The sequence below is a fragment of the Erythranthe guttata genome, chromosome 5, assembly GCF_056151865.1.
Source record: "Erythranthe guttata isolate IM_541 chromosome 5, IM_541, whole genome shotgun sequence".
NCBI lineage: Eukaryota > Viridiplantae > Streptophyta > Magnoliopsida > Lamiales > Phrymaceae > Erythranthe > Erythranthe guttata.
Window position 1 is genome coordinate 14,200,241 of NC_142537.1, and position 26,260 is coordinate 14,226,500.

Sequence of the window (26,260 nt, forward strand, 5' to 3'; positions counted from 1 at the left end):
GCAACAGCCTTGTAACTTTTGTATGTTACAAGACCAGCGGTGAATATGATGAGACAGATTGTATATATCGAAATTAGCACTTTTCGAAGGGAAAAAAAAAAAAGAAAAAAAAACTCTAATTTTTTCTTGGAAGTGAAAAACTAATTTCAGTTCAATTTGAAAAAAAATAAAAAATAAAAACGAAAACTGGAATTAAAAATCCTCGAGCTTTTAGAAATACAGACTATTTCGAAATGGAATGACTCGATTCGTGCAACTCTTATCGAATACTTCAAACGTCTTTTCAGAAGGGCTATAGTAGAGAAACCCCGTAAAAACGGATTGAATTAAAATCTCATTTCCGACGAAACATAAGGGTTTAAACCACAATGTCCGAGTCGGCACATTCTCGGTAATGGTTATCAACTCTTTCCAATTAGGATTCTCCCCCAAACGAATGCCCTTTTCCTTTATCCAAATTTGAATTTTCTGTGCCCCGAAATCTCTCGTGGTGACGTACAAACACAAGTTACCTCTCAAACAAGCCACCCCAATAAATACCGAACCACCATCATATTTCACTTGTTCAGGCTTTTGCAACGTCTTGAGCTCGTCGGTTCTCGGATCGAAATACAACAATTCCGCATTATTTTCATTGTAGTGAAATAGCCGCCAATAGGTAGCTCCGTCAACGAAGATTCCATGACAAGTGGTGCCTGTGTATCGGATTCCTAATTTCTTTTCCGTCCAAGAATTGTTCTTGCACGAATATATTGCGTAGGACCCACTACCGATAAGAACGACCTTGAAATCACCTGTTATCGGATCGTAACATATCCCGGGATTCAACATCTCATCTTTATCAAATAATGCACACGGGCAGTCAAAATATATCTCCTTTCGAGTTGATGGATTCCACAACACATATTTTCTGCTGCACTTGTACGTAGAGTCGCCCACAAGTAGGACGCCGTTACATTCGCATAATATCATGTTGCAACCATACGGACTCTTCAATATTGCTTCCGTGTCGAAATCTTGACCTTCTAATTTAACCAAACAAAACCCTTTACCGCTATAATTTGTAAACCTCATTAAGAAGAGATTATCCGAAGAGTTATTCGACGATTGGAGATGATTTTGAATAAATAAAGGATCGGAGATTAAAGTATTCCATGACTTTGATACTGCTTTGAATCGAAGAAGAGATTTAACTGATGATAATTTTGACAGTATAATTTCAATTATCTCCGGCGGAATATTTGATGGTGATTCCGGCGGAATATTTGATGGTGATGTTTTCGCTAATTTTCTTGCCATGGTTTTTTTTTTAAATGATGTGTTCTTTGTTTTAGGGTTTCTACTTCTAGAGGTATATATACCTAGGTTTTACTGTGTAACATGATTTTCGGCTTCTTCTTTATGGCCCAGCCCAACGTGCAATAATAACCTAACTGATTTTGCGCTCTTGAAAGAGGTCATTGCAAATAAGCCCATTAAGTCCATACAAAAAAATCATTTACCAATAAGTCCACACATGGTTCAAATTTTTGTAAAGGAATAAAATAAGGCGTTTTTGTGCATAAGTCCCCAACCAAGCATGTTTATTATTCTAGGTTTAGGGACTATATCTCTTTCACTAATAAGTCCATCCATTTAATATTTATAATAAATAAAGGAAACATTTATGTATATGTCAATATTACCCTCAACCCTTTATACCCAATTCTTAATTGTAACCCCAATTTAATCACTTTTGTCCACAAAAATCCGATTTTGACCATAAAAATTTAATTTTGACTTTTTTTGGAGCATACTTTAATATGCTCCAATTTCATCATTAACTTAATTTAATCTCAATTTGACCCCAAATTTCACAAATTATTCAATTTTGACCCAAAACTTTTTTTTTCAAAAAAAAATAAATTTTCATAAACTTTTTTTTCCCGCCGGATTCTGGCTTTTCAATTATTTTTTTTTTTCCGGATTTTTTCGCCGTTCTCCGGAGTTGACTTTTTCGATTTTTTTTTTCTTTTTTTTTCTTCTTTTTTTTCTTTGTGTAACTTTTTTTTTCGTTTAAACAGCAATATTGTTGTGATTGACAGTAATATTAACTATATTACTGTTAAACACAATAAAATTAACTAAACTACTTTAACACAGTAATATTGCTATATTAATCTCTAGCACAGTAATATTAACACAACAAAACTCATTATTATTGTGTAATAGAGTAATATTACTATGTTGACCGTTCAACAAATGTAAACATAATAAAAAAAACAAAATAATTAATATTACTGTGAGTGACAGTAATATTACTATAACAACTGTAATATTACCGTCAACCAAAGTAATATTACAATAATAGACAATAATATTATTACGTTGCTCCGTGAATAACTCAAACAAACAAAAAATCCAAACAAAATAATAATATTGATGTGGTTGACAGCAATATTACTATAACAACAGTAATATTACTGTCAACCACAATAATATTATTGTGTTTACAGTAATATTACAATAATAGACAGTAATATTATTATGTTACTCCGTGAATAACTCAAACAAAACAAAAAACCCAAAAAAATAATAATATTGATGTTGTTGACAGTAATATTATTGTGATTACAGTTATTTTACTGTCAACGACAGTAATATAATTACGTTGACTTGTCAACAAATCAAACAAAATAAAAAATAAAAAATATTAATATTACATTAATTTACTGTCAACGGCAGCACAATTACATAAATGTATTGTCAACGGCAGTACAATTACGTTAATTAACTATCATTACAGTATAATTACGTTAATTTACTGTCAGTGACAGCACAATTACGGTCAACGTTTAGCGGCAGACGTAAAAAAAATACTTCAAAAAACACTAAAAAAAATCAACGCCGGAGACAATCGGTCAACGCCGGAAACCGGCGAAAAAATTCGGAAGAAAAGAAAAGAAAAAAAAAGTCAACGCCGGAGACCGGCGAAAAAATCCAAAAGAAAAAAAAAAAAAATTAAAGTGAACGTCGGAATCCGGCGGCAAAATATTTTTTGAAAAAAATTTTTTTTTAAAAAAAATAGTTTTGGGTCAAAATTGAATAATTTGTTAAATTTGGGGTCAAATTGATATTAAATTAAGTTAAGGATGAAATTGGAGCATATTAAATTATGCTCCAAAAAAAGTCAAAATTGGATTTTGTAGACAAAATTGATTAAATTGGGGTTACAATTAAGAAGTGGGTATAAATGGGTGAGGGTAATATTGACATATATATGAATGTTTCCTTTATTTGTAATAAATATTAAAGGGATGGGCTTATTAGTCAAAGAGGTATAGCCCCTAAACCTAGAATAATAAAGATGCTTGGTTGGGGACTTATGCACAATAACCCCCACTTGAAATATAGCTCTTTAGCAGTTTGTATCCTCAAACCACAATAAATCCTTCTGAGAGCATCCCTAACGATTTTTTTAGTTGTGGTTTTTAGGATTCCAAATGTCGAATCATTTTTTTAGATTCAATTAATTCGCCCAAGCCTATTTCGAAATTACATATTGAAAAAGGATACAACTCATAAATATTCTTAAATTATATTTTTTTTATCACAAATATATACTTTACGATAATATTCCTTATGCTATTATGTTATTAAGCTATTTGAAAATTATATTTTCTTACAAAGATTTCTACCAAATATTTTCATTAATCACATGAAAAGATCCTCTGTCGAATAATTAGTAAGAAGAACTTTTTTTTTGGAGAAAATATAGTTTTAAAATTAAATAACTCTCTGCGTCGTATTTTGCACACTTGAAACTAGGTTGGGGGTAGAAAAAATAACAATTTAATTTGTTATTTTGTACCCTGGAAAAAAACAATAGCAAATGAAATTGTAAAAATTCAACTCCGGGTGCATTATTGTGAATGATTTATTGTGTTTCGATGGTGCAACGTGATATTATTTTTTTCCAAGGTGTAAACTGCCAAAATGCTACATTTTAATGGTGAAAAGTGGGATTAAACTCTTAATTAATGGGTTTTTGGCACTTTGCACTCTTAAATTACACCATTTTGGCACTTTGCACCATTAAATTGTAAAATTGGCAGATTGCACCCTTTAAACATAAATGGTTTGGCACATTGCACCCCAAATCACTTTTGGCTTAGAAAACTTACCTGCAACTTGCCGGAAACCTGGAAGATGGGCAAATTCATCATTTCTTTATTATCTATCCTCTTCCCTCAAATCGTAATCACTGTTCCATCATTTTATCTTTCGTCCCTTCAATCAAAAAAATCCTAAAATCTTTTTAGCCATTTCTTTCAATGGTAAAATCGGTATAAACACTAAACAATAATAGTAAATCATTTTTTTTTCTTTTCTTTGGAGTATGAAAAATAATGCAACTTGAAATTTTAGGCCGAACCCTCAATATTTTTTTTTGAATAGTCAAATGACAAAATAAGGCTACTGAGAAGGTTATTTGGTGGTAGAAAGGTGGTGCATATTAGTTTCATAATGGAAATATTTTTGTGCTCTCATTGAATAGTTTGGATCTGCAAAATTATTAAAAAAAAATAGCTTTACCATGGAATAAAACTTGATTTGTTGAAGGTGTGTTATCGGACTATTGTCTATATATTCCTACCATTCTTGAGTTTTAGTTCAGAATTTACATATTATGGCAAATAGAAACGGGTAAGAAGAATTTAGGATTTTTTTATTAATAGTACGAAATTTAAAAATGGTGGAACGATGATTAAGAATTGGGGGAAGATGATAGATAAATAGAGAATTGCAAATTTGCCCATCTTTCAAGTTTTCAACAAGTTGTAGGTAATTTTTTCTAAGCCAAGAATGACTTGGGGTGCAAAGTGCCAAACAATTTATGTTTAAAGGGTGCAATCTGTCAATTTTACTATTTAAGGGTGCAAAGTGCCAAAATGGTGTAATTCAAGGGTGCAAAGTGCCAAAAACCCCTTAATTAATTGTGAAGAATTTAATTAACGGTCCATTACAAATAAGCTCATTATCCCATACTTAGGTGGTGTTTGCAAATAATTATTTAAAATCAAAAGTTAGTGATTGTGAGTTAAGTTAGTTTTAAGTGTTTATTTTTAAAAGTTGAGGGTGTTTGCAAATATTCCGGAAAATGAACTTAAATATAAAAAGCAGGGTTAGAGGTGCTTTTAAAAAAATATCTTAAAGCAGATTATTTTTAGAGAAGCAAAAGCAAAAGTTGATTTTGCAAACACCTGAAAACAGATTATGAGCAAAAAAAAAAAGAAGCTCATAATCACTTTCAAAAAACGTTTGCAAATACCACCTTATTCATAAATGAGTCCTGACAAAAAAACTCTTTTAAAAAAATCCACACATTGTCCAGATATGTATAAAGGACTTAAAATATCCCCTCACATTTTAATATGCTCCGATTTCATCATTTAATTTCATTTAACCTCAATTTGACCCAAATTTCACAAATTATTCAATTTTGACTCAAAACTTAAATTTGAGTACAATTTCGCAAGTCGTCGCCGTTGATTTTTCTCCTGATTTTTCTGCCGGTCTCCGACGTTGACTTTTTCAATTTTTTTAAGAAGTATGTTTTACTTTAGCATCTTTTTGTCCCGTTTAAACATCAATATTGTTATGGTTGACAGTTATATTAACTACATTACTATTTATCACAGGAATATTAACTATACTAGAGTTCTATATAACTCTCTATCACAGTAATATTAACACAATTATACAACACATCAAGCAAGGAATACATCCATCAAGTACCTGTTGGTGGTTATACCTACACGCAAGTGCACGTATCGTACAAGTAATAAAGTGGATTTTTAAGTCCAAGTATCGATCCCACATAGAATATTTAATTATCTAATCATAGACGCTAAATTCTACCAATTGCTATCAAACCCACCCTACACAGTCCAAAGATAAACAATTATACTAAATTAACTAAAGAAAATTAAAAGGACAAAAGCAAGAAACAAATAAAAACGAAGATTTAATCAAATTAAACTAGCCTAGGATTTTATCTTCCGCCTATGTGATTATCGATCCCCCAATTCCCTCAATTATGCAAGTAAATAATTCGGATTACTAACCTGGGATGCTAATTTAATCATAACCCGCTTCCGCGTGTATTACGATTCTATTATTCAAGACTAAATTATTGTATTCCTAAGAGGTTAACTATATTCATATGGTAACACCACAAAGACTCTTCTATCACAATTCTAAAATCTACATTCAACAGTACCCGGAAATCTCAAAATCTCAAGCTCTAGCCACGACGAAGAACAACAATATCGGATGTTCTACATCTTCATTAAGGCACCAATTAATCTACAAGGCCTAGAAATTCTCAAATCAATTTTTAGATATTCATACTTTCTTCCCCAAATTATGGAGAAAATCAATCTTCAATTCAAGAACAAGTTTCGACATTTGAATTAAATTTAGAAGAAAAATCAAAGAAGAATTAAATTTAGAAGAAAAATCAGAGGAATTATCAAATATTGTAACTCATTTTCTCTTGGTTAATAATTTTTATTTGTCTCTGTTTTTCATGTCTTAGTAATTTATTTTTACAGACATAAAATTTGTGGTGAACAATATACTCTTGATTTAATTTTATATTGGCACATATATATTAGAAGAGAACAATAAAGAAGAAGACCTCAATTTATAGTTCGCTATAAGACAAGTAGCTAAGGGCATCTTCCACCCTATACCATTTCCTATATTTTACACCTAATTTAGGTGTTTTTAACCTCCCAGCCCAAATCTCTAAATCGCCATTACAACTAAAATTATGATGATTTGGTTTTAGTCTCCCATTGTGGTCAAAACCTATATCACCATATTACTAAATCCTATATTTTCACCAAATTTTTTGGTGAAGAAATTTACATCTCCCACCCTTCCACCATTTTACTATTTTTTTCACAAAATCCTATTTTTCCTATCAAATATAGAAATTAAAATAGGATTTGGTGTAATTAACACCATTTTATAATTAGCATATAAAATTAGGCTGCGGCTATATGCAATACTCATTCCACTTGTGCAAGACCAAATTAAAGAAAGATTCCAAAAGATTCTATTTTATTAAGATGGAATGACAAGTATGCCCATAAATTAAATTGACTTTTTTTTCTCATGTAAGACCAAATACAAATAATGAGAAAAAAACAGAAATCGACACCAAGGTGTCGAAAAACTATGCTACAAATCGACACTTAAGCGTCGAATTTCATAGGTAAAAATCGACATTGACATGTCGAATTTGTAGCACAAATTAAAATGTCGAATTTTATACCTCAAAATCGACATCTAAATGTCGAATTTTATACCTCAAAATCGACATCTAAATGTCGATTTTTACCTGTAAAATTCGACCTGTACATGTCGAATTCGTTTGCGCGGGATTTTTTTTGGAAAATCGATATTCTAGCTAAAAAATACCCATAAATGCATACATTCTTGGGTTCTTCCATCGTAGAATCTTCTATTTTGATGTCTTCTGACTCCATACTTGCCATCTTTGTAAGATTTGTTGAGTTTTGATGATTTTGAATTTCTAGGTTTTGTAGGTTAATGGAGGAGGAAGGAGAAAGGTCTTGTGAGTTTTGGAAGATGGAGAAGATGATAGTTGGTCTTGTGGTTTTGTGGTCTTGTGATAGGATTTTGGTGTTTTTGAATTTTTGGTCTTGCATATTTGGAATTTTTTATTTTTATAATAAATAAGGGTATTATAGTATTTATACATTGAAAATTTTAATTTGGTCTTGCACAAGTGGAATTAGTCTTGCATATAGCCGCAAAGAAGAAGACCTCAATTTATAGTTCGCTATAAGACAAGTAGCTAAGGGCATCTTCCACCCTATACCATTTCCTATATTTTACACCTAATTTAGGTGTTTTTAACCTCCCAGCCCAAATCTCTAAATCGCCATTACAACTAAAATTATGATGATTTGGTTTTAGTCTCCCATTGTGGTCAAAACCTATATCACCATATTACTAAATCCTATATTTTCACCAAATTTTTTGGTGAAGAAATTTACATCTCCCACCCTTCCACCATTTTACTATTTTTTTCACAAAATCCTATTTTTCCTATCAAATATAGAAATTAAAATAGGATTTGGTGTAATTAACACCATTTTATAATTAGCATATAAAATTATTATATTAGCTAATTTTATGTGATTATCAATTTATAAACATATTTATAGAAAATATATTAGTGTTAATTAATGAATATGATAATATATAAATATATTAGTATATTAGTATATGAATATATTTATAGAAAATATATTAGTATATTACTAGAAAATAATAATAATAATAATAATAATAATAATAATAATAATAATAATAATAATAATAATAATAATAATAATAATAATAATAATAATAATAATAATAATAATAATAATAATAATAATAATAATAATAATAATAATAATAATAATAATAATAATAATAATAATAATAATAACAATTATTATTATTATTATTATTATTATTATTATTATTATTATTATTATTATTAAATAAATAAATATATGTTTGGCTCTAATAAGTTATATGTTTAAACAATAAATATATTTATTATTAATTTTGTTGTAATATTTTTATGCATTAAGTTATGAAATTATATTTATGTGTGATTTTATTATATGTATAATAATTTACGTTGATTTTCATTCATGTTTCAATAGTTTTTTTGAAATTTATCACAATTTTAAAATTATATAATTAATAATTTTTTTACTTATAATCGGATCTATAATCAATATTTTTTAAATTAAAATAGGCTAAAATTATGATTAACATTAAATTTATAGTTTTGTGATATATTTGGTAAAATACCATGGAAGACCAAACCAAATGCTATTTTCTATAAATAGGAAAATGGTGAAATATTATTATTTTATTATTTGATGTAAAATCTGATGGAATTGGTGGGAGACTAAATACACTATTTTTTCACCAAAAATAGTGAAATCGTAGAATGGTGTGCTAAGGGTGGGAGATAAACCCATTTTTTCACCACAAAAAATAGGATTTGGTGAAAAAATAGTGATGACGTTGGAAGATGCTCTAAAGACAACTTTCAAGCACAAAAAAAAGGGTAATATACAATACCCATAGAATAGGAAATATTTAGAATTAAACACCGTTGACTTTTAAAAAAAAAAAGTATACACCCAAATCCTAGTTTTAATTAGTGAGATCCCTTTGAAATTATTATTCCCTATTTTACCTTTTTATTATAACACTCATCCTATTTTTAGGGATGGCAATGTGTACGGCTTTGTCGGTTCTTAGAACTGAAATCAACCCGTTTGGGGTAGATCTGGGTAAGTTAAATGATTCTGGATCGGGTTACGCGTCTTATATATAAAATAATTTATGATTTTATTTATTAAATTAACAATTTTCATCGTGTCTATTCTTATTTACCCATTTTTCACCATTTCATTTTTTTGAATCTCATTTCTCATAAGTAAAATTTATCACTTGTCGACCACCGCTAGCCGTATTGCCTTTTGAACTTTACTTATCCTAGAAATTAAATATAATTAATTATATAATTTTATTATTCACTTTATATCACTTGTAGACGTATTTTAAAATATTGTATTTTAATTTTTAGATTATTTTGTTAAACTATAGAAGCAAAATATTATGAAAGTTAAAAAATAATAAACTTTTTTTTTTATATTAACGGATCTGAGGGGTCAGAACCGTTTAATTCGGGTATGGGTTGGGATGGGTCTGGGTCTAAGTTGAACCTGGTTGGGGCGGGTCTGAGTTTTATATATATTTTACCGATCGAGTCACGGGTTTAGACAAACCCAGCCCAAAACCAACCCAATGCAGTAAAAGTCGCTTAGATTTCCCTCTGATGACAAGGAGTCGACTAGATCTATTTCTGATGACGAAGAATGCACAATTTTACGAACCAACTATATGTATATGTATCATATATACTCAATTATATACTCTATGCAGTATATATTGATTTTTTTACTATGTGTATTATATGTAATTGTATATAGGAAACTACGAAGAGATATTTTCTTTGTTTTTTTTTTAAGAAATTCGGTTCTGGTGTCAAAACCTGATAATGTTGAAGAAGATGGGCAAACAGCATACTAATTGAAGAGAATCAACTCTTAGTCACATGGATTAATGTATGTGTGTAATTGTATTTGATCTTATCGTACGATTTTCAATATTTTTTGAAGTGTTGGATATAATTGACATTAGTATACTATGATGTTTTCTGTTATTGACATTAGTATCCAGACATATTATGACACAATCGAGTCAAATATAGTCATATTCGGCAGTATTAACATACATTATTTTTTCTCATAACATTCTAAATGTGTCATGGATACAGCATTCTTAGATGTTGAATCTCACTTTTAGATCCCATTCACTATATTTCCTTTAAATTTACTTGAACACGAAAGAATCTTTCAAGCAACGCATAAACACGAAATTAGGCCGCTACGAATTTTACGGCAATTATATATAAACATATAGAGCTCAAGAACAAATGGGACAAATCACCAAACCATTCTCGTTACAATCACTACACTTTACAACAACACTCTTGTTCTTCTTCTTCTTCTTATTCACTTGCTCGTTTATTATTACCGTCATCTTACAACTCCCGTAACACGTAAAACACGGCAAGAACCCGACGCCACCGCACCCCTCACAAACATTATTATAACCCCCTTTAATCATCGGCAAACCCTCGAGCAATTTACCAATATACCCCTCCTCCACTATCTTCATCACCTCCTCAAATCCACCTATGTACCTGCCTTTCACAAACAGCCTTGGGGGCGTCGTTTCAACGACATTCGATGATTCGGCCCCCTTTCGATTCTTATTCTTTGTCGTCTTCTTCATCAACTCGGTTAACTCATCCCGAAACCCTCGATCCATCGAAATATCCCTCTCGCTAACCGAAATGCCGAGCCCCTGGATCGCAGATCGGACAGAGTTGCATTGCTCGAAAGTCTTTCTCACTCCCCTCAAGCTTGTACTGTAGAGTACGACTTTGTTCTCGCCCCCGTTGGGCGGGCAGATCGTTTCGAAACCGTCGAGAAAACTTTTTAACGAGGCGTAATTGTCACTGATTACGAGGTTCGGAGTTTCCGAGGGTTTCGGCGTGGAGAAACGGAAGCTGGGGGCATTGTCGGAGTCGACGAGCCCCGCCATGAGGTCCCATGAGTTGATCGTCTCGGGATCGGGATCGGGTTCGGAGAGTGGGGTGGAGAGGAGCGAGCCGAGTTTCAGCCGCGGCGGAGGTGCGGCGGGCGGGGGCGGCGGTGGATCGAGGGTCAAGAAACCGTAGGTGGTGGAGGTGAGGGACACAATGTGGTGGCTGAAACCGCCGATTTGGGAGAATTCTTCGTCTCGGTTGAGAAGGGCGGATGAAACACAGCCCATTAGTGTGCGTGTGTGCGTGTGTGTGTGTGAGAGAGAGAGAGAGAGAGAGAGAGAGAGAGAGAGAGAGAGAGAGAGAGAATGGGTGTTAATAGATATGAAGTTGGATTGGGAGTAATTTAATGGGGGATTCAATTTTTGAAAATTCAAAATGTAGAGGAAGTATGTACAAATGGGCGCTCGAATGTGTTGATAGTGCTTTATTTTGAAATTCATAGATACTGACGCTACTTACTGTAGTGTAGATGAACATTGGAGGAGGAGCCTATAATGGTTTCTGTTTTCTATTGTAGGTGCGGAAATTTACGGTAGAATTACATTTTTCGTCCCTAATCTTTTACCTGATTCTGCTTTTGGTCGTATTGATCCAAAGTGAATAAAATGTACATTGGAAAACACTATTTTGGGGCTAAAATTGAAATTTAAAATAATTTGGGGGCTAGAAAAGAATATAATTTTAACTTTGTTTTTTTTTTTTTTACATATTTTGTAGAGAAGTCTATAGTTTATTTGAGCATATTCATTTCTATCTATTTTATTTATTAATTTATATTTTTCAATACATTTTAGTTTATTTAGTTGGAGTTGAAGCTTAGTAATTTTTTTTTTAATTTTTCAAAAAACAAAAAGTTCATCTATGACTTATATATATAAAAAAAAATTAAATAAATAAATAAATCAAAATAGTTAATAATAATACAATTTTTAACCAACAAATGCAAATAATATATATTATAATAATAATAATTAAAAACAAAAAAGAAATTAGTAAGTTGCACAGATCATCTTCTTCCCGTAGTAGCGCCAACCCCGACTAGGCGTGTGAACGAGACGAGATGACCTGTTATAAATAATATTTCTAAATATTATTTATAAATACTCAACACATACATAAAATAATATTTAAACATAGTTATATCTCCATCATGTACATATCCTAATAACATAATAAAAGTTTAATAATAATAAGATCATAATGCATAAATATCCTTATAAAATATAAATAAAAAGGCAATTTTTTTGAATTTACATTTATTCTTGAACATTTCTGGCATACATCATTAGTTCTTTAACAATAACAGTTAACATAAACAAAATAAATCATAAACTCATTTTTTTTATTAAAATCCCAACTTTTATTTTGAATTAAAAAAAAACGATTTTTGACCGATTTTTTGCTGATTTTTGCCACCGAGTTTGACCCGTCTTACAGGTTTGACCGCCTCAGACAGCCACAGACCGCCTAAACCCGCCTCACATGCAAAAAATTGATTTCGTAAAGGTTTGGGACCGCCTCCGCCTTGAAGACCGATTAATCGGCCGCCTCGCCCGATATTTAAAACACTGGTTTTGACATACTCGATCTCGAGCCCAAGCTCATGTTGGGTGTTTTTTTTATGAATTTTTTTTTATTAAATGTGTTTAGCTTAGAAAAAAAAATGAACTATAACCTGTAATTACATACATTTTTTGATATTTATATGTTATTTTTATATTATTTCTATATATTTATATTATTATACATTATTTAAATAAAACATATATATAAAAAATAAAAATAAAAAATAAGGTTCGTGAGCTCACGAACAACTAAAAGAAAGCTCGAGCTCGAAAAACTCGAGTTCAAGTTTTTTTTCTTTTAAGTTTTCCAAAAAATTGAAAATCTTTATCATCAAATAATATAATTCATCATTTCACACATATTCTCAATTATATCACCCATTTTCCTCGTGTTAAAAAAAGTAGAATATTTGAAAACAAAACCAAAGTACTTTCAATAATCTATTCAAAAGAAAAAGTACTTTCAATAAAATAAACAAAGAATCAAGAGGGAAACTTTGTTATTCATCTTATAGTCTAAAGGAAATTTTGCCATTCATAATTTGAAAGCAAGGTATGTGACTCCGGCCATTTTAAATTTTATGAATTATGATCAAGCTGATATTCTAAGGCGCAACTAAAATTCTATGCCTATGTTTGGTAAGCTTTTAGGCTTCCATTTCCATTTTATTCTGGAGTAAGATGTTTTGGGGGAATAATTTGAAAATAAAATAAAGTTTGTTTGTGTTTTGAGAGGAGACAATTTGTACTGTAGCAAGTCAAATCATGTCTAGAAGGTGTTGGAAAAATGTATTTTGGAAGAGAATTTGAAGGATAAAGTGATTTTAGTTTGTATTTTAGTGAAGACAGTTTTCACTGTAGCAGTCAAATCATGTTTGTTGGTGAGAGAAAAATTTGAATTTTTTTTGGGGAAAGTTTTTGAAAATATTTTAGAAAGATAATTTTATTTTGGGGAAAGAACGAAAAGAATTTGAAAACGTAAACAAACATAGCCTATGTTGTTCTGTGTACATAAACAATAAATATAATGTCTCGATTTGTAGTTCAATTAAAGTTAAATAAAAAAGAAAAAAAGAAAAAAGATGATGATGATGATATTTTTTTCTTCTTTCTTCTTCTGAATCAACCAGCTACATATTTTCACAACACCTGATTTATTTGTTCTTTAGATGCTGATAGTGTAAAACGATGAATCAAATTATTAGATGATGAACTATTTTTAAATTTCTGAAAAAAAAAATAAAATTAGAAAAATTTATCCATTTCAAAATCCCACAAACAAACACATAACATGTCAGTTGTTTCGCTAAAAGGTTAATGAGTGCGCAAAGTGCCAAATAAAGTGTTATTGTAGGGTGCATTCTGCTAAATTTTCAATTTAAGAATGCAAAGTGGCACACGAATTTAATTTAAAGGTGCAAAGTGTCAATAACCCGATTGCAGTGAGTAATTAAAGGGTATATTTGGGAATATGTAAAATGATAAGAATGGAGGTGAGAAATTTGATGAGTCGAAATAGCCAAGCGCTCATTTCTCCCTCACTCCACTGTTTCTCTCTCTATATTCACCGCTCACACCACTGTCAATCCTTCCGTCTTACCGATGCGGCGGCGCTACTCCGGCAGTCCTCCATCCTCCATCACTCGATTATCTGAATCCAAATCGTAATTTGGAATTAGGTAAATTTTATCTATTCGATTTTTTCACTTGTGAGCTTAATATCACGCTCTTCTGCCATGACCAGAAAATTGGAAACAATTGTATTTCTTAAAAAAACGAAAAAGCCCCCCACAATTTGCTATGGTTATGTAACTATCTACCCAAATTATAGTTTTCAACAATTATGTATTGACTTCTCGAATGGGATTAGTGCTGGTTGTGTTTGATGAAATGAATTAGTTTTTAGTTTTTGTTTTTGCTAATCACATAATTTGGAAAACAGGGTGAATGAGGTATTCGGGTTTTAACGACAAGGTTTGCACTTTGGAATCGATGAATCATTTTTTTTCAGTAAATTATCGGTTACCAAACCGGTAAAACACAGAATTTTTCCGGGTAAAAACAGAATCTGAATTGGTTAGCTTGGTTTGGGGTTCTATGGATAGGTTTTGCCGAAGGCACGATCCAAATTGTAGTAAATTATGAAATATGTAAACCAAATAAATGATTTGATCAATAGTTTTCAGTCGGAGTACATTTACTCAGGCAGTGATTCAGGCAGGTTATTGTGAAAGAAAACATTGCAAATTCACGAAAAAAAAAATCCATGGGGAAGGAGGAAATATTTGTGATTTAACTTCAGGAAATTTCTTATTTGAATCCTTCTTCGTGCTTTATAAATTTGATCTAGTGCTATTGATGGGAGTAACAAGTCAATTGTGAAGTTTCTAGGTGAAGTTTCTAGCTGAATTTGAACATGTGAATAAAGATTAATTTGATGCATTAGGCATGGATTGTTCGCCACTTAGCATCATGAAATTTTTTTTTTCTATTCATCTGATTTTTATTTATTTATTTATTTATTTATTTATCTCCTTAGCTTAATGGAGTTGCAAAACGATTATTTTAAGATACTAATTTTTTATCTTTAAATTTCTTTGTAATTTTTTTCTTTCATTTACATCAAACGGTCATCCATCTGAAGCTTTCCTTGGACATTTCCGAATGTAGACAGAGAAAAATGAAGTTGCTTTTAAAGGCTCCTCATCAAATAATTTGCGTGCCAGAACATAATCATACACATGTTTTGATGATAGATTTTGTGTTTTGTCTTCTATTCTTATGTTCGGGGGATCAAATAGAGATGCTTTTTAGAATTCTAAACAGAACTTGCTTACGAGCTTTTTGTGCGAAAATCTATTAGGAAAATAATATAAATTTGTGTATCGATTTTGTAAATTTACTTCTTACTGCAGTATTGAAGAATGGCAAAGCAGTTTCAGTCTTTCTTCCTCGAAGAATGGTTAAAGAGCGTTTCAATCATCAAAAGCAACAAGAATAGTTCGGCGCCGTCTTCTTCTTCTTCATCGGCTCAAGCAATCATCCAAGCATGGGCTAACCTTAGAGATTCAATTCAACATCAGTCCTTCGATGCTCGTCACTTTCAAGCCTTGAAGATCCTCGTTAGTTCTCAAGCTGCTCTTCACGTTGCAGATCCACAGGCAAAGCTTTTAGTTTCGATTTTATCTTCGCAAACTCTCTCTCTCCCGCACGAATCTTATCCCCTTTTCTTTAGGCTCCTCTACATTTGGGTGAGGAAATCAAGGCAAACCTCTTCGGTTCTTGATTCTGCTATCGATGCTCTGTTGCACGTTTTCTCTAACCGATCTCATATCGAAAAAAACTCAATTTTCTTTTCTGAAGGGATTCTCCTCCTCGGCGCCTTTTCGTTCCAAAATTCCGCATCTGATAAATCCAAGATCCTCTGTTTGGAGTTGCTCTGGAATTTACTCGAAGAAGAACACAGAATTCTTTTCTTTTCCGATGAGCTAGCTTCCCTTACTCTCGCAGGGGCTGGTTATGCTCTCTCCTCCTCTGTGAACGTACGTTTCAAAAAAATTCTAGATATTTTATTGAATATTTGGGGTCGAGAAGGTGGGCCGGCAGGCATTTCTCAAGGACTTATGCTACTGCATCTTGTTGAGTGGGTTGTATCTAATTCCTTGAACTTACGTTCCTTGGAAAAAATCGATTTTACGAGAGAGCTTTTGGAAAACGTCGAAAAGACTCATTCTTCATTTGCTGTGGTCATGTTTTCAGCTGGAGTCTTAAGGTCAGTTAATAGGTCCGGATCAAGTGGTTTTATGCACGTTAAGAAATCGGCGGAAGATCGAATTGAGACTGTTGCAAGTGACTCGGTACTTTCTAGAACTAATAGTTTCGACTTCAATATACATCAAGTGCTTCTTCTGCGATTTATAGCACTAGCTTTGGCTCGGAGTGGTTCAGTCTCGTACAAACCTTCTCTTCTCGTATCACTTGCTTTGGCATTAGTGACTGAAGTCTTCCCTTTGCAGCGTATCTATAATAAAATTCTTAAATTTCCCGAAGAAAATTGGGCAACAGTACTTGACGAAATTAAAGATCATCAAAGTAGCTTCATATTTAAGGACGCAGGCGCGATAACTGGTGTCTTCTGCAATCAATATGCATCGGCCGACGAAAATAGTCGGAGTACAGTGGAGAATATCATGTGGGATTACTGTCGAGATGTTTACTTGTGGCATCGGCAGGCAAGGTTGATGCTTGCGGGCAGGGGCGATATGGTAATTAGCGAGATAGAGAAAATTGCCGAGTCGGCTTTCCTTATGGTTGTGGTTTTCGCATTGGGAGTTACGAAGCAGAGGCTACTAAACCAAGAAACTCAATTACAAACATCGGTTAGGATATTGATTTCGTTCTCTTGCATGGAATATTTCCGAAGGATGCGTTTGGCGGAGTACATGGATACGATTAGAGCTGTTATTGTGAGCGTTCAGGAGAGCGAATCAGCTTGCGTCGCGTTCGTGGAATCTATACCTTCCTACAATGATTTGATTAATAATGACGGTACGGTAAAACCTTCAACTATGCGGTAATCTTTTTTATCTTCCCATCTAAATCTAAATACGTGTTTTGCAGGTTCTTCTATCTTGACAAAATCGGAGCATCTTTGGTCAGTTGACGAAGTGCAGACTGCTCGTATAATATTTTACATGCGCGTAATTCCAACTTGTGTTGATCGATTACCCGCTTCTGTGTTTAAGAAGGTCGTGGCCCCCACTATGTTCCTGTATCCTACGTCATTCATTTCATTAAATATCGAATATTTGAAAAATCAACACGAATGGATTTTTTTTTTAAGTTATTATAGTTGGTTTACCTTACATTCATTTTATTAGATACACGGGACACCCGAAAGGAAAAGTCGCGAGATATGCACATTCCGTATTTGTAGCTTTCATATCATCCGGAAAAGATCCTTGTCCGGAAGAAAGAACTGAACTGAAAGAGCAGCTCGTGTTCTATTACATACAGAGGTCGTTAGAGGTAGTGATTCTCGTAAAACCATATAAGCTTGTCTGAATTGATTGATTGTTTCAAGATTGTCCTTTGGTTAAATTTTTAAATATTTATTACAGGGATATCCCGAGATTACACCGTTTGAAGGGATGGCTTCTGGCGTTATTGCTCTCGTTAGACATCTCCCTGCAGGTAGTCCATCTATATTTTATTGCATTCAAAGTCTAGTCGAGAAAGCCAGTAGCATGTGCAGTACAGTCAGCATCGACGACAGTGATTTGTGGAAGAATTGGGAAGGAGAGTTGGAATCTTCTAAGAAGATTCTAGATCTTCTTTTACGGTTACTCGCCCTAGTTGATATACAGGTGCGACTACTTTCTTATTTCATATATTAGATATAATATTGGCGTTCGGTTTCGGTAAAAACGAGGGTGTGGTTGTTGCAGGTACTACCGAGTTTGATGAAGTCATTAGCGCAGCTAATGGTGCAACTACCACAAAACGGGCAGAACATGCTTCTAAATCAACTGTATCAACAAATTGCGGAATCTGATGACGTTATACGTAAACCGGCTCTGGTTTCATGGGTGCAGTCTTTGTCTTACCTTTGTACTCAAGGTACCCGCGGTAAAAAATTACCCCAATTGGCCGGAGACACCTCGTTTGCGAGTTCGACGAGTATCGATAGTATTAATGCACGGCTCTAAACTCGGAGGGCAAAAAAGATGCCGGTTGTGCTACTTGATGGGTGTGCAGATTCCGCTGGAGTTTCACATAGGTAATTTCTATACATAGGGGTTTTTTAGTCATTTCGATCAGCTAGTTTTTGTCAACCTAAAGTTTTTGTCAATCTAAAGTTAAATGTAATAAAATGTCCCACGTTGTACCATCCACAGTATTCGCGCTGTTGTTTAAGTTATTCGCACACATGTATTAAGATAACTAATAAATATGTATTGATTTTAGGAAATAGTCTGTAATAAGACTAAATTGCCCTCCAACTAATACTATCTTTAATAGTTACTCTCTTAATAAAAGGCAAATATGGAAAATAGTAAAGCAAGTAACTAATGCAACATTTGTATTTTAAAGGTGTATGGCAGGTTTCTTCCAGTTACCGACACGAAACGTTTCCGAAACACGGAAACGTTAACAAGATGAAGTTTCTGTGCTACATAGGTAACCATTGAAACAAATTCTCTTGCTTATTCGGGATATATATATATATATATATATATATATATATATATATATATATATATATGTATATATATATATATATATATGTATATATATATATATATGTATATATATATTTATTTACTTATTCGGGAATAAGAATGATATTTCAGAGTTTGGTTGGAATTAGGACCAGGGGTTGAGCTTTCCTTAGAGTGAGACCAAACCTATCTGTCATGTCCATATCCTCAGGAGCCATTTCATTAGGCAATTTCCAATCAAACTTCTGCACAAGTGTAGCCAATATGAGGCTCACCATTCTCAAACCAAGATTCATCCCGGGGCATATTCTCCTTCCAGAACTAAACGGAATAAACGAAAAAACCCTGCCCCTGAAATCGATATCCGAGTCAAGAAACCTTTCGGGGACAAAACACGTGGGGCCCTCCCAACTTTTAGGATCCCTTGTAATCGACAGAACATTCAACCAGATTCGAGTGTTTTTCGGAATGGTAAAACCGTGAATTTCTACTTCTTGTTCGGCTCGACGGGGCAAGAGGAGAGGCGATGGAGGGTGTAGCCTCATTGTCTCTTTGATTACTGCGGTTAAGTATGGGAGTCGAGGGAGATCTTGTTCTTGTACTGTTTTGCCGTTTGTTATTTTCTCGGACAACTCTTGTCTTAATTTGGATAATATGTTTGGATTGCGAATGAGCTCTGTCATCGCCCATTCAACGGTTGTTGTGCTGCTGTCCGTACCTCCGATGAATAACTCCTAGCATGATCGAAGGATGATATATATTAGTGACGGGAATCTCTTAAACCAAGTAAACAATTATATATATTAACTCGAATATCTAAATTTAAGGGTTAACTACAGCTAACTTCCTTTAAAACCTTTAAAGTATGTCTAACTAGATTACTAAGTTTAAGGGTGTAAATTAGCTGAACTGACTTGATCTTTCTTATTGGGTTGAACTGAGCTCGAATCAATCATAAACTTCACTAATCTTTTTTTTGTTTCAAATTTAATCCAATCTCAATAAATGACATCTTTACCCTCTCCTAAATGCCTAAATATTTATACTTGTAAATTTTAAGATAAGAGAAAAAATAGATAAAGAAAACCAACTGTTATCATAAGCTTGATATCTAAGCGTGTAAGTCCTTGAGGCCCTTCATCTTCCATATAATCGAGAAGAACATCCAAGAAATCTCTGACCCTATCCGATCCACCACTCGTACGACGACGCTCCGTCCTCATATCAATAATGCCATCAATCAATCCATGCAATCTATCATACGACTTACTGATCTCACGCCTAATCCCTTGCAAATCAAATAGCCTCAAGAAAGGGAAATAATCTGCAAAATTCGGCTTCCCCAATAACACCATTATATTACCATTAAGCATTTCCAGCTCCTCCATTGCACCCGACGCAGGATCAAGCAAATCGTCCGAAAACATCGAGTTCGACATCAACTGCACGATAGTACTAAAAGCTAGTCCTTTAATCTCGACCGCTTCTCCACCTTCTGGAGCTCGGAACAACCGTTCGATCACATTTCTCATCACTTGATTACGAAGTTCTTGGATCGAATCTAGCTTCATAGGCGTGAAAAGATGGGCGTTGCATATTTTCCGGAGTTTCTTCCAGTGGGGGCCCACCGATAGCCACGGCAGAGCGAGCTCGTACCCGTTCTCTGCCGTGGCCGCATCGGGAATGGGCCGTCCTATGAACTCCATTTCGTGCGTCTGAAGAATTTCTTTCACCGTTTCTGCGCAGGAAGCTACGACAACGTTGACGAATCCGAGCCTCAGTGTCATGAGTGGGCCGTAAGTTTCGGCTAGGTTGGCTATAGATTCGTGGGTTCGGCCTCCAACTGTTACGAGGCTTCCGATGATGGGGAGGCCATTAGGGCCCGGAGGAAGCTTTTGCTTATTTTTCTTGATCAACAATTTGTTGGAAATGTTGAAGACTATATATGTAGATAGCAAGATGATTATGGCAAGTAGAGAAGCATTTAGTTCCATTTGCAATGTGTATTTCACCTTGTTCTTGCTTGAGAAATTTGGTACGGTACATATATACTGCTATTGTATAATGGGAAAACTTGCTACAAGTCCTTTTTACCCTAATCATAAAAACTCATAAATGATATAAATGCAGTTGTAAGAGAAACTTTCATCAATGAAAATTTTGTGGCCACCATCCAACAAAGGTCCACCAGATATGTATGATTGTTCATGTTTGATCACATTTTCAGTTATCAATTAAAACGTGTAAAAGAATAGAAATTATCATCGCTCTTCATTATCTTTAAATTTTGAATGGACAAAATGCCACCAGAAACCCATTTTAGGGAGAATAATTAACTATAAGGAGTAAGACTTATTTGCACTCATATGACAAAATTCAGTTATACAAAAAATCTCATCCCTTGTTTCTTGCCTAAAATACCTCTCAGAAGATAATTTACATCAATTTCCTCCATAATATCTCAAATTAATAAATATATCATGTCAACCTCCATTTTCACAATTTTTTGAATTATTTTTTTTTCTTCAAAAAATAATTTTTTTACTGAACTTTTCTCCCGCCGATCTCCGACATTGACATTTTATTTATTTATTTTTATGTTGAATTTTTTTTCTCATAATATTTTTCCCGCCACCGCTGTTGGCCTTTTCTCTTCATAATATTGGTTCCTTCACCTTATCATGTTCTTAACAATTGCTCAATTGATGGTTAATTAATTCTCGTTTTTCGGGTATCTTTGTTTAGGTTTGGAGCAATTGTTTGCATAATATGGTGATAAGAGTTTGCACTTTGGTGTGGAGGACATCGGCAACACCCACTGTAAATGTGCAGCAGACTACACATGACTACAAATATCTAGTTATATATGTAGTAGTATATAGTAACTTATAGTGGATATATAGTAGTTATATATAATAACATATAGTTATATATAGTAGTTATACATAGTAACATCTTGTACCAAAAGACAAAATTCCTTGCCCACAGGGCGTATTTGATGGAGGAATGTAAATTATGGTAACTCAACGGCCCGTTAGGGTAGCGGACCAGGACTTGGTGCCCACAAGGAACCTACCCTCATTGGAGTTGAAATTCCCACACTGCGGCTGTCAGGATTCGATCCTAGGACCTTGTACCAACTTACCACCCCGGAACATAGTAACATCTAGTAACATATGCGTGTGATTGTGTTTTTGATGTGTTTTTGTTGATTATAATATGATTTATAATATAAATATTTAAATTTTGTGAATTATGTTGTTGGCGTTGATAAATCTTTTTCTTTTATAATTGGTGATATTGGGGTGTGTACATAATTGGTCGACCATAACTTTGGTGTAAAAAACAAGAACATTACTACGAATGACAAGTCGACTATAGTTACATGTAGTCATTTCGGTACAATAAAAATATCGATTACAAACAAAAAAGAAATAAAAAAAGAATTACAAAATTGAAAAACAGGTTTTGTAAAAAAAAAAATTAGCGAAAATGAAAAAAAATTATATTTGGTACCAGCATATTAATTTCTATGAACTAGAAACTAATATTTTGAATTAACTTTTGAAAGAAATTTTTTTTTTTTCATTAGACATCTAACCTTGGTACCAATAATATGAAAAACTAAACACATATTTATCCCTAGAAAGTCATAGAATATGCAACCAATTTTTTTTATTAGCTAGATTTATAATTTCTTAAGGTGAAACCCTCGTTTTTTGGAGAAATATTAAGATGGGTCGATAATATCAGAGTCTTTCGATTACTATTTCGATTAATTACTACGTACAAAGCTCAGCTGTTTCGAAGCTCGTCACATTTTTAGGGAAGCAAATAATTTGGCACACTCTTTAGCATTAGCTAGATACGCTATTTCTTCTAGCCGGAGAGTATATTGAAATTTGTACTCGTTGATTCAGTTTCTTAATGAAATTCAAGTTTTATTCGAAAAAAAAAAAACAAAAAAAAAACAAAAAAAAGAAAAAAAGAAAAGAAAGAAACAATGTCTGCATCTGACATGCTTTATCCGTCTTCGTCCTCATCTTGACACGAATTGGAAAATAGAGAGTATTCCGATATGGAATGTATCTACCGCAATTTACATCAATGTCTACAAAGCACTCTTCAACCGTTTTCTCATTAGTGCTATAGCACACAAACTTGTTACGCTCTTCTTGAATGACAACCTTATTTTCCACGAAACATAGTGGGGTCCACATATACGGAGGCTTAAAATCCCTAACGGTTATAAACTCCTTCCAATTAGTATACCCTAAATCGATTCCCTTTTCTTTAATCCATATTTGAACACTTTCCTCTTGATTGTTGTAGCAGTACAAACATAGGCTTCCTCTAAAAGTATCCATGCGAATCAACTGATATTTGTCGTCGTCACTTAGTTGTTTGGGCTTTTGCAACCTCTTCATCTCGTCGGTTCTCGGATCGAAATACACTAACTGTATACATGAAGTACGAGTGCCCTTGCCGAAAATCCAATAGGTAGCTCCATCGAGGAATATACCCGAACCCGTACCAGCAACGTTATAGTAGTCCGTTCTGAAATTCTTCTTCGTCCAAGAATTTTTATTACACGAATAGATTTCGTATTCGGTTAGGGAAACAAAGACAACCTTGAAATCGGCCATTATTTGGTCGTAACAAACCCCGTAATCCAGAATGTAACTTCCACTAAACTCACCATGGTAATTTATGGGAAATGTCTCACGAGTTGATGGATTCCACAGCGCGTATTCGTCGTAATCGTACCTGGTCAAGAGTAGCACGCCGTTGCATTCGCATAGTATTGCGTTGTAGCTGTTGGGAATATTCTCCACGAACATTACTCCGGTGTCGACTTTTCCACCTTCAAATTTAACCATAGGAAACCCTCGATTAGAGTTCTCTTTATATATACTTAGGAAGAGATTATCCGGGGAGGTTTTCGAGGACTGGAGATGAGTTTGAATGAATAAAGGATTGGAGATTAAAGTATTCCATGACTTTGAAACTGTTTTGAATCGAAGAAGAGATTTAACTGATGATAATTTTGACAGTATTATTTCGATGATCTCCGACGGAATATTTGATGTTGCCATGTATATTTTTTCTTTCGACTTTTTTAGTCTCTCTCTCTCTCTCTCTCTCTCTCTCTCTCTCTCTCTCTCTCTCTCTCTCTCTCTCTCTCTCTCTCTCTCTCTCTCTCTCTCTCTCTCTCTCTCTCTCTCTCTCTCTCTCTCTCTCTCTCTCTCTCTCTCTCTCTCTCTCTCTCTCTCTCTCTCTCTCTCTCTCTCTCTCTCTCTATATATATATATATATATATATATATATATATATATATATATTTTGTAGTGTTGAAATTTCTATGTTAGCCAGTTAATTTCGCATGTAATTTTTGATTCAACGTGGTTTGCTATTTACCAAGTCTTTAGGAAGACTTTTTCATTCAATGTGGTTTGTTTTTTACCAATTCCTTAGGAATCGTTGAGGGTTTTAAATAACTAATATTTGATTTTGAGTTAAATACACTTTGCATCCCTTAAGTATAACCCACATAACACTTACCCCATAAAGTATTATTTATAACACTTACCCCTAAACATCAAATATTTTATATTTAAAAATTTAAAAACTAATAAACATACCAATCTAATAATTATTGGATCATAAAAAAATGAGAGGTAACTAAAAAAATAAATTATTGGAAAAAAGTGAAAAATAATATATGTTGTATAATAATGAATGGAAATATAATTAATGAAATTAATGAACTAAAATATATTTAAATACTTAAGATTAGTATTAGTTATGTCTTTATTTCTTAAAATTTGTCGATATGATAATATTTGATTACTTGTAAATTCGAAAAATTCATTAAGTAAATTCCATACTGCATTTATCATTTTATTTATTATGCATTTAATATTTTCATATTTTCATCTAATATTTTTTTTCTTCAGAATATCCGTTGTCTTTCTTTTTATCGTTATTCAATTTAGCATTTTATACACTATTATAAAAATTTCATTATTATTTCCTTTTTTTTCTACGTAATAATGAGAATTAAAAAAAAACATGCTATTTTTTTTTTATTTTTTTTTAATTTCAATTTACATATTTTTCAATTTTTCTGTAGTAGACTACGTACTATAATATACTATAGTGTAGTGGTGTACTATAATATACTACGGTGTAGTATAGTATACTACAGTGTACTATGCTTTACTACCAAACCCTAGCCACAAAAAACTCCTAGCCGTCGCAAACCCTAGCAGCCAACGCAGTCGTCGCCAACCCTAGCAACCCACGCTCGCAGCCGCCGCAACTATAGTCTCCTACCAACTTTCGGAAAACCTAGATCTGGCATTTGAACAACCCAAATCAAGCAAAACTTTCAAAACACAAGGAAATTAGATTCAATTGATTAGTCAAAAAATACTTTCCATAACATATCAACCATAATTACAGCCCCGCCCGTACAACCCCCACCACGCCTTCCACCCGCCTCCACTCGCCGCCACCGCCTCCACCCGCCGCCGCTGCCTCCACCCGCCGCTGGCGCCTCCACCAAATCTTCTCGATCCACCGTCGGAATTTGCAGATCTGTTGTTCTCCGCTACCATAGCCCACCGACCATAGCCACCGTCCATAGCCGCTGTCACCAGCCCAACCATTACTGAACGGCGAGAGAGATGTGGAGAGATAGAGATTGAGAGAGGGAAAAAACGAGAGGGAGAGAACAAGAGAGACACTACCAAAAAAATGGGCTTTTGTGACGGAGATTTTTGCCACTGAATTGAGGAAAATCCGTCACAAACAGGCTTTGGTGACGGAGATGTGACGGAATTCGTCCGTGGGAAAACGTCACGTCACTAATTAAAATAGTGACGGCTTTTTTCAATCCGTCACACTTTGGTGACGGAACATTCTGTCACAAATACCTTATCGAACTCCCCTAAATTTAGTGACGGATTCCGTCATAAACAATTTTTGTGTGTCATTAATCTGTCACAAGATTCCGTCATTCATCTGTCATAAATGTCATCACAAATAGTCCGTCACATGATTCTGTAACAAATGTTCCGTCAAATTTCAGTCACAAGCAATCCGTCACATTGGTTGTCACAATTATCAGTCACTTTTCTCGTCATAATAGCACCATAATTGTTTTGTTCTCTTTATTTTACTATATTATTTTTTTTACAAACAATCAA

The 26,260-nt window shown here is 33.5% G+C and overlaps 5 protein-coding genes across 7 annotated transcripts; 1 reads left to right on the top strand and 4 right to left on the bottom strand.

Moving 5' to 3' along the window:
* Positions 1 to 210: 210 nt before the first annotated feature.
* LOC105964515 (F-box/kelch-repeat protein At3g23880) lies at positions 211 to 1,299 on the bottom strand. Its single transcript, XM_012989023.2, has one exon. It carries the CDS (start codon positions 1,297 to 1,299, stop codon positions 211 to 213), a length of 1,089 nt encoding a protein of 362 aa, XP_012844477.2.
* Positions 1,300 to 10,517: 9,218 nt separating this feature from the next.
* LOC105964516 (Glutaredoxin family protein) lies at positions 10,518 to 11,687 on the bottom strand. The gene has a single exon (XM_088817728.1). It carries the CDS (start codon positions 11,488 to 11,490, stop codon positions 10,576 to 10,578), a length of 915 nt encoding a protein of 304 aa, XP_088673854.1. The 5' UTR covers positions 11,491 to 11,687; the 3' UTR covers positions 10,518 to 10,575.
* A 2,197-nt stretch (positions 11,688 to 13,884) lies between these two features.
* On the top strand, positions 13,885 to 20,017 carry LOC105964499 (obscurin-like protein). 3 transcript variants are annotated; one of them, XR_016031105.1, is made up of 8 exons: positions 14,039 to 14,507; positions 15,744 to 17,376; positions 17,449 to 17,599; positions 17,709 to 17,856; positions 17,949 to 18,194; positions 18,276 to 18,607; positions 18,922 to 19,008; positions 19,199 to 20,017. XR_016031105.1 is itself a non-coding variant. In XM_012989009.2 (6 exons), exons 2-6 carry the CDS (start codon positions 15,753 to 15,755, stop codon positions 18,534 to 18,536), a joined length of 2,430 nt encoding a protein of 809 aa, XP_012844463.2. In that variant the 5' UTR covers positions 13,885 to 14,507; positions 15,744 to 15,752; the 3' UTR covers positions 18,537 to 18,866. The 3 variants fall into 3 exon arrangements, 1 of the variants encoding a protein (XP_012844463.2); XR_016031106.1 differs by having other exon boundaries at positions 19,205 to 19,743; XM_012989009.2 differs by lacking the exons at positions 18,922 to 19,008; positions 19,199 to 20,017 and having other exon boundaries at positions 13,885 to 14,507; positions 18,276 to 18,866.
* Positions 19,120 to 21,153, bottom strand: LOC105964722 (geraniol 8-hydroxylase-like). The gene is made up of 2 exons (XM_012989227.2): positions 20,141 to 21,153; positions 19,120 to 19,783 (listed from the first exon to the last, which is right to left on the bottom strand). The coding sequence occupies exons 1-2, from the start codon at positions 21,041 to 21,043 to the stop codon at positions 19,178 to 19,180; spliced, it is 1,509 nt and encodes a 502-aa protein (XP_012844681.2). The 5' UTR covers positions 21,044 to 21,153; the 3' UTR covers positions 19,120 to 19,177.
* A 1,816-nt stretch (positions 21,154 to 22,969) lies between these two features.
* Positions 22,970 to 24,178, bottom strand: LOC148770698 (putative F-box protein At5g47300). Its single transcript, XM_088818259.1, has one exon. It carries the CDS (start codon positions 24,143 to 24,145, stop codon positions 22,991 to 22,993), a length of 1,155 nt encoding a protein of 384 aa, XP_088674385.1. The 5' UTR covers positions 24,146 to 24,178; the 3' UTR covers positions 22,970 to 22,990.
* Between the last annotated feature and the right edge of the window lie 2,082 nt (positions 24,179 to 26,260).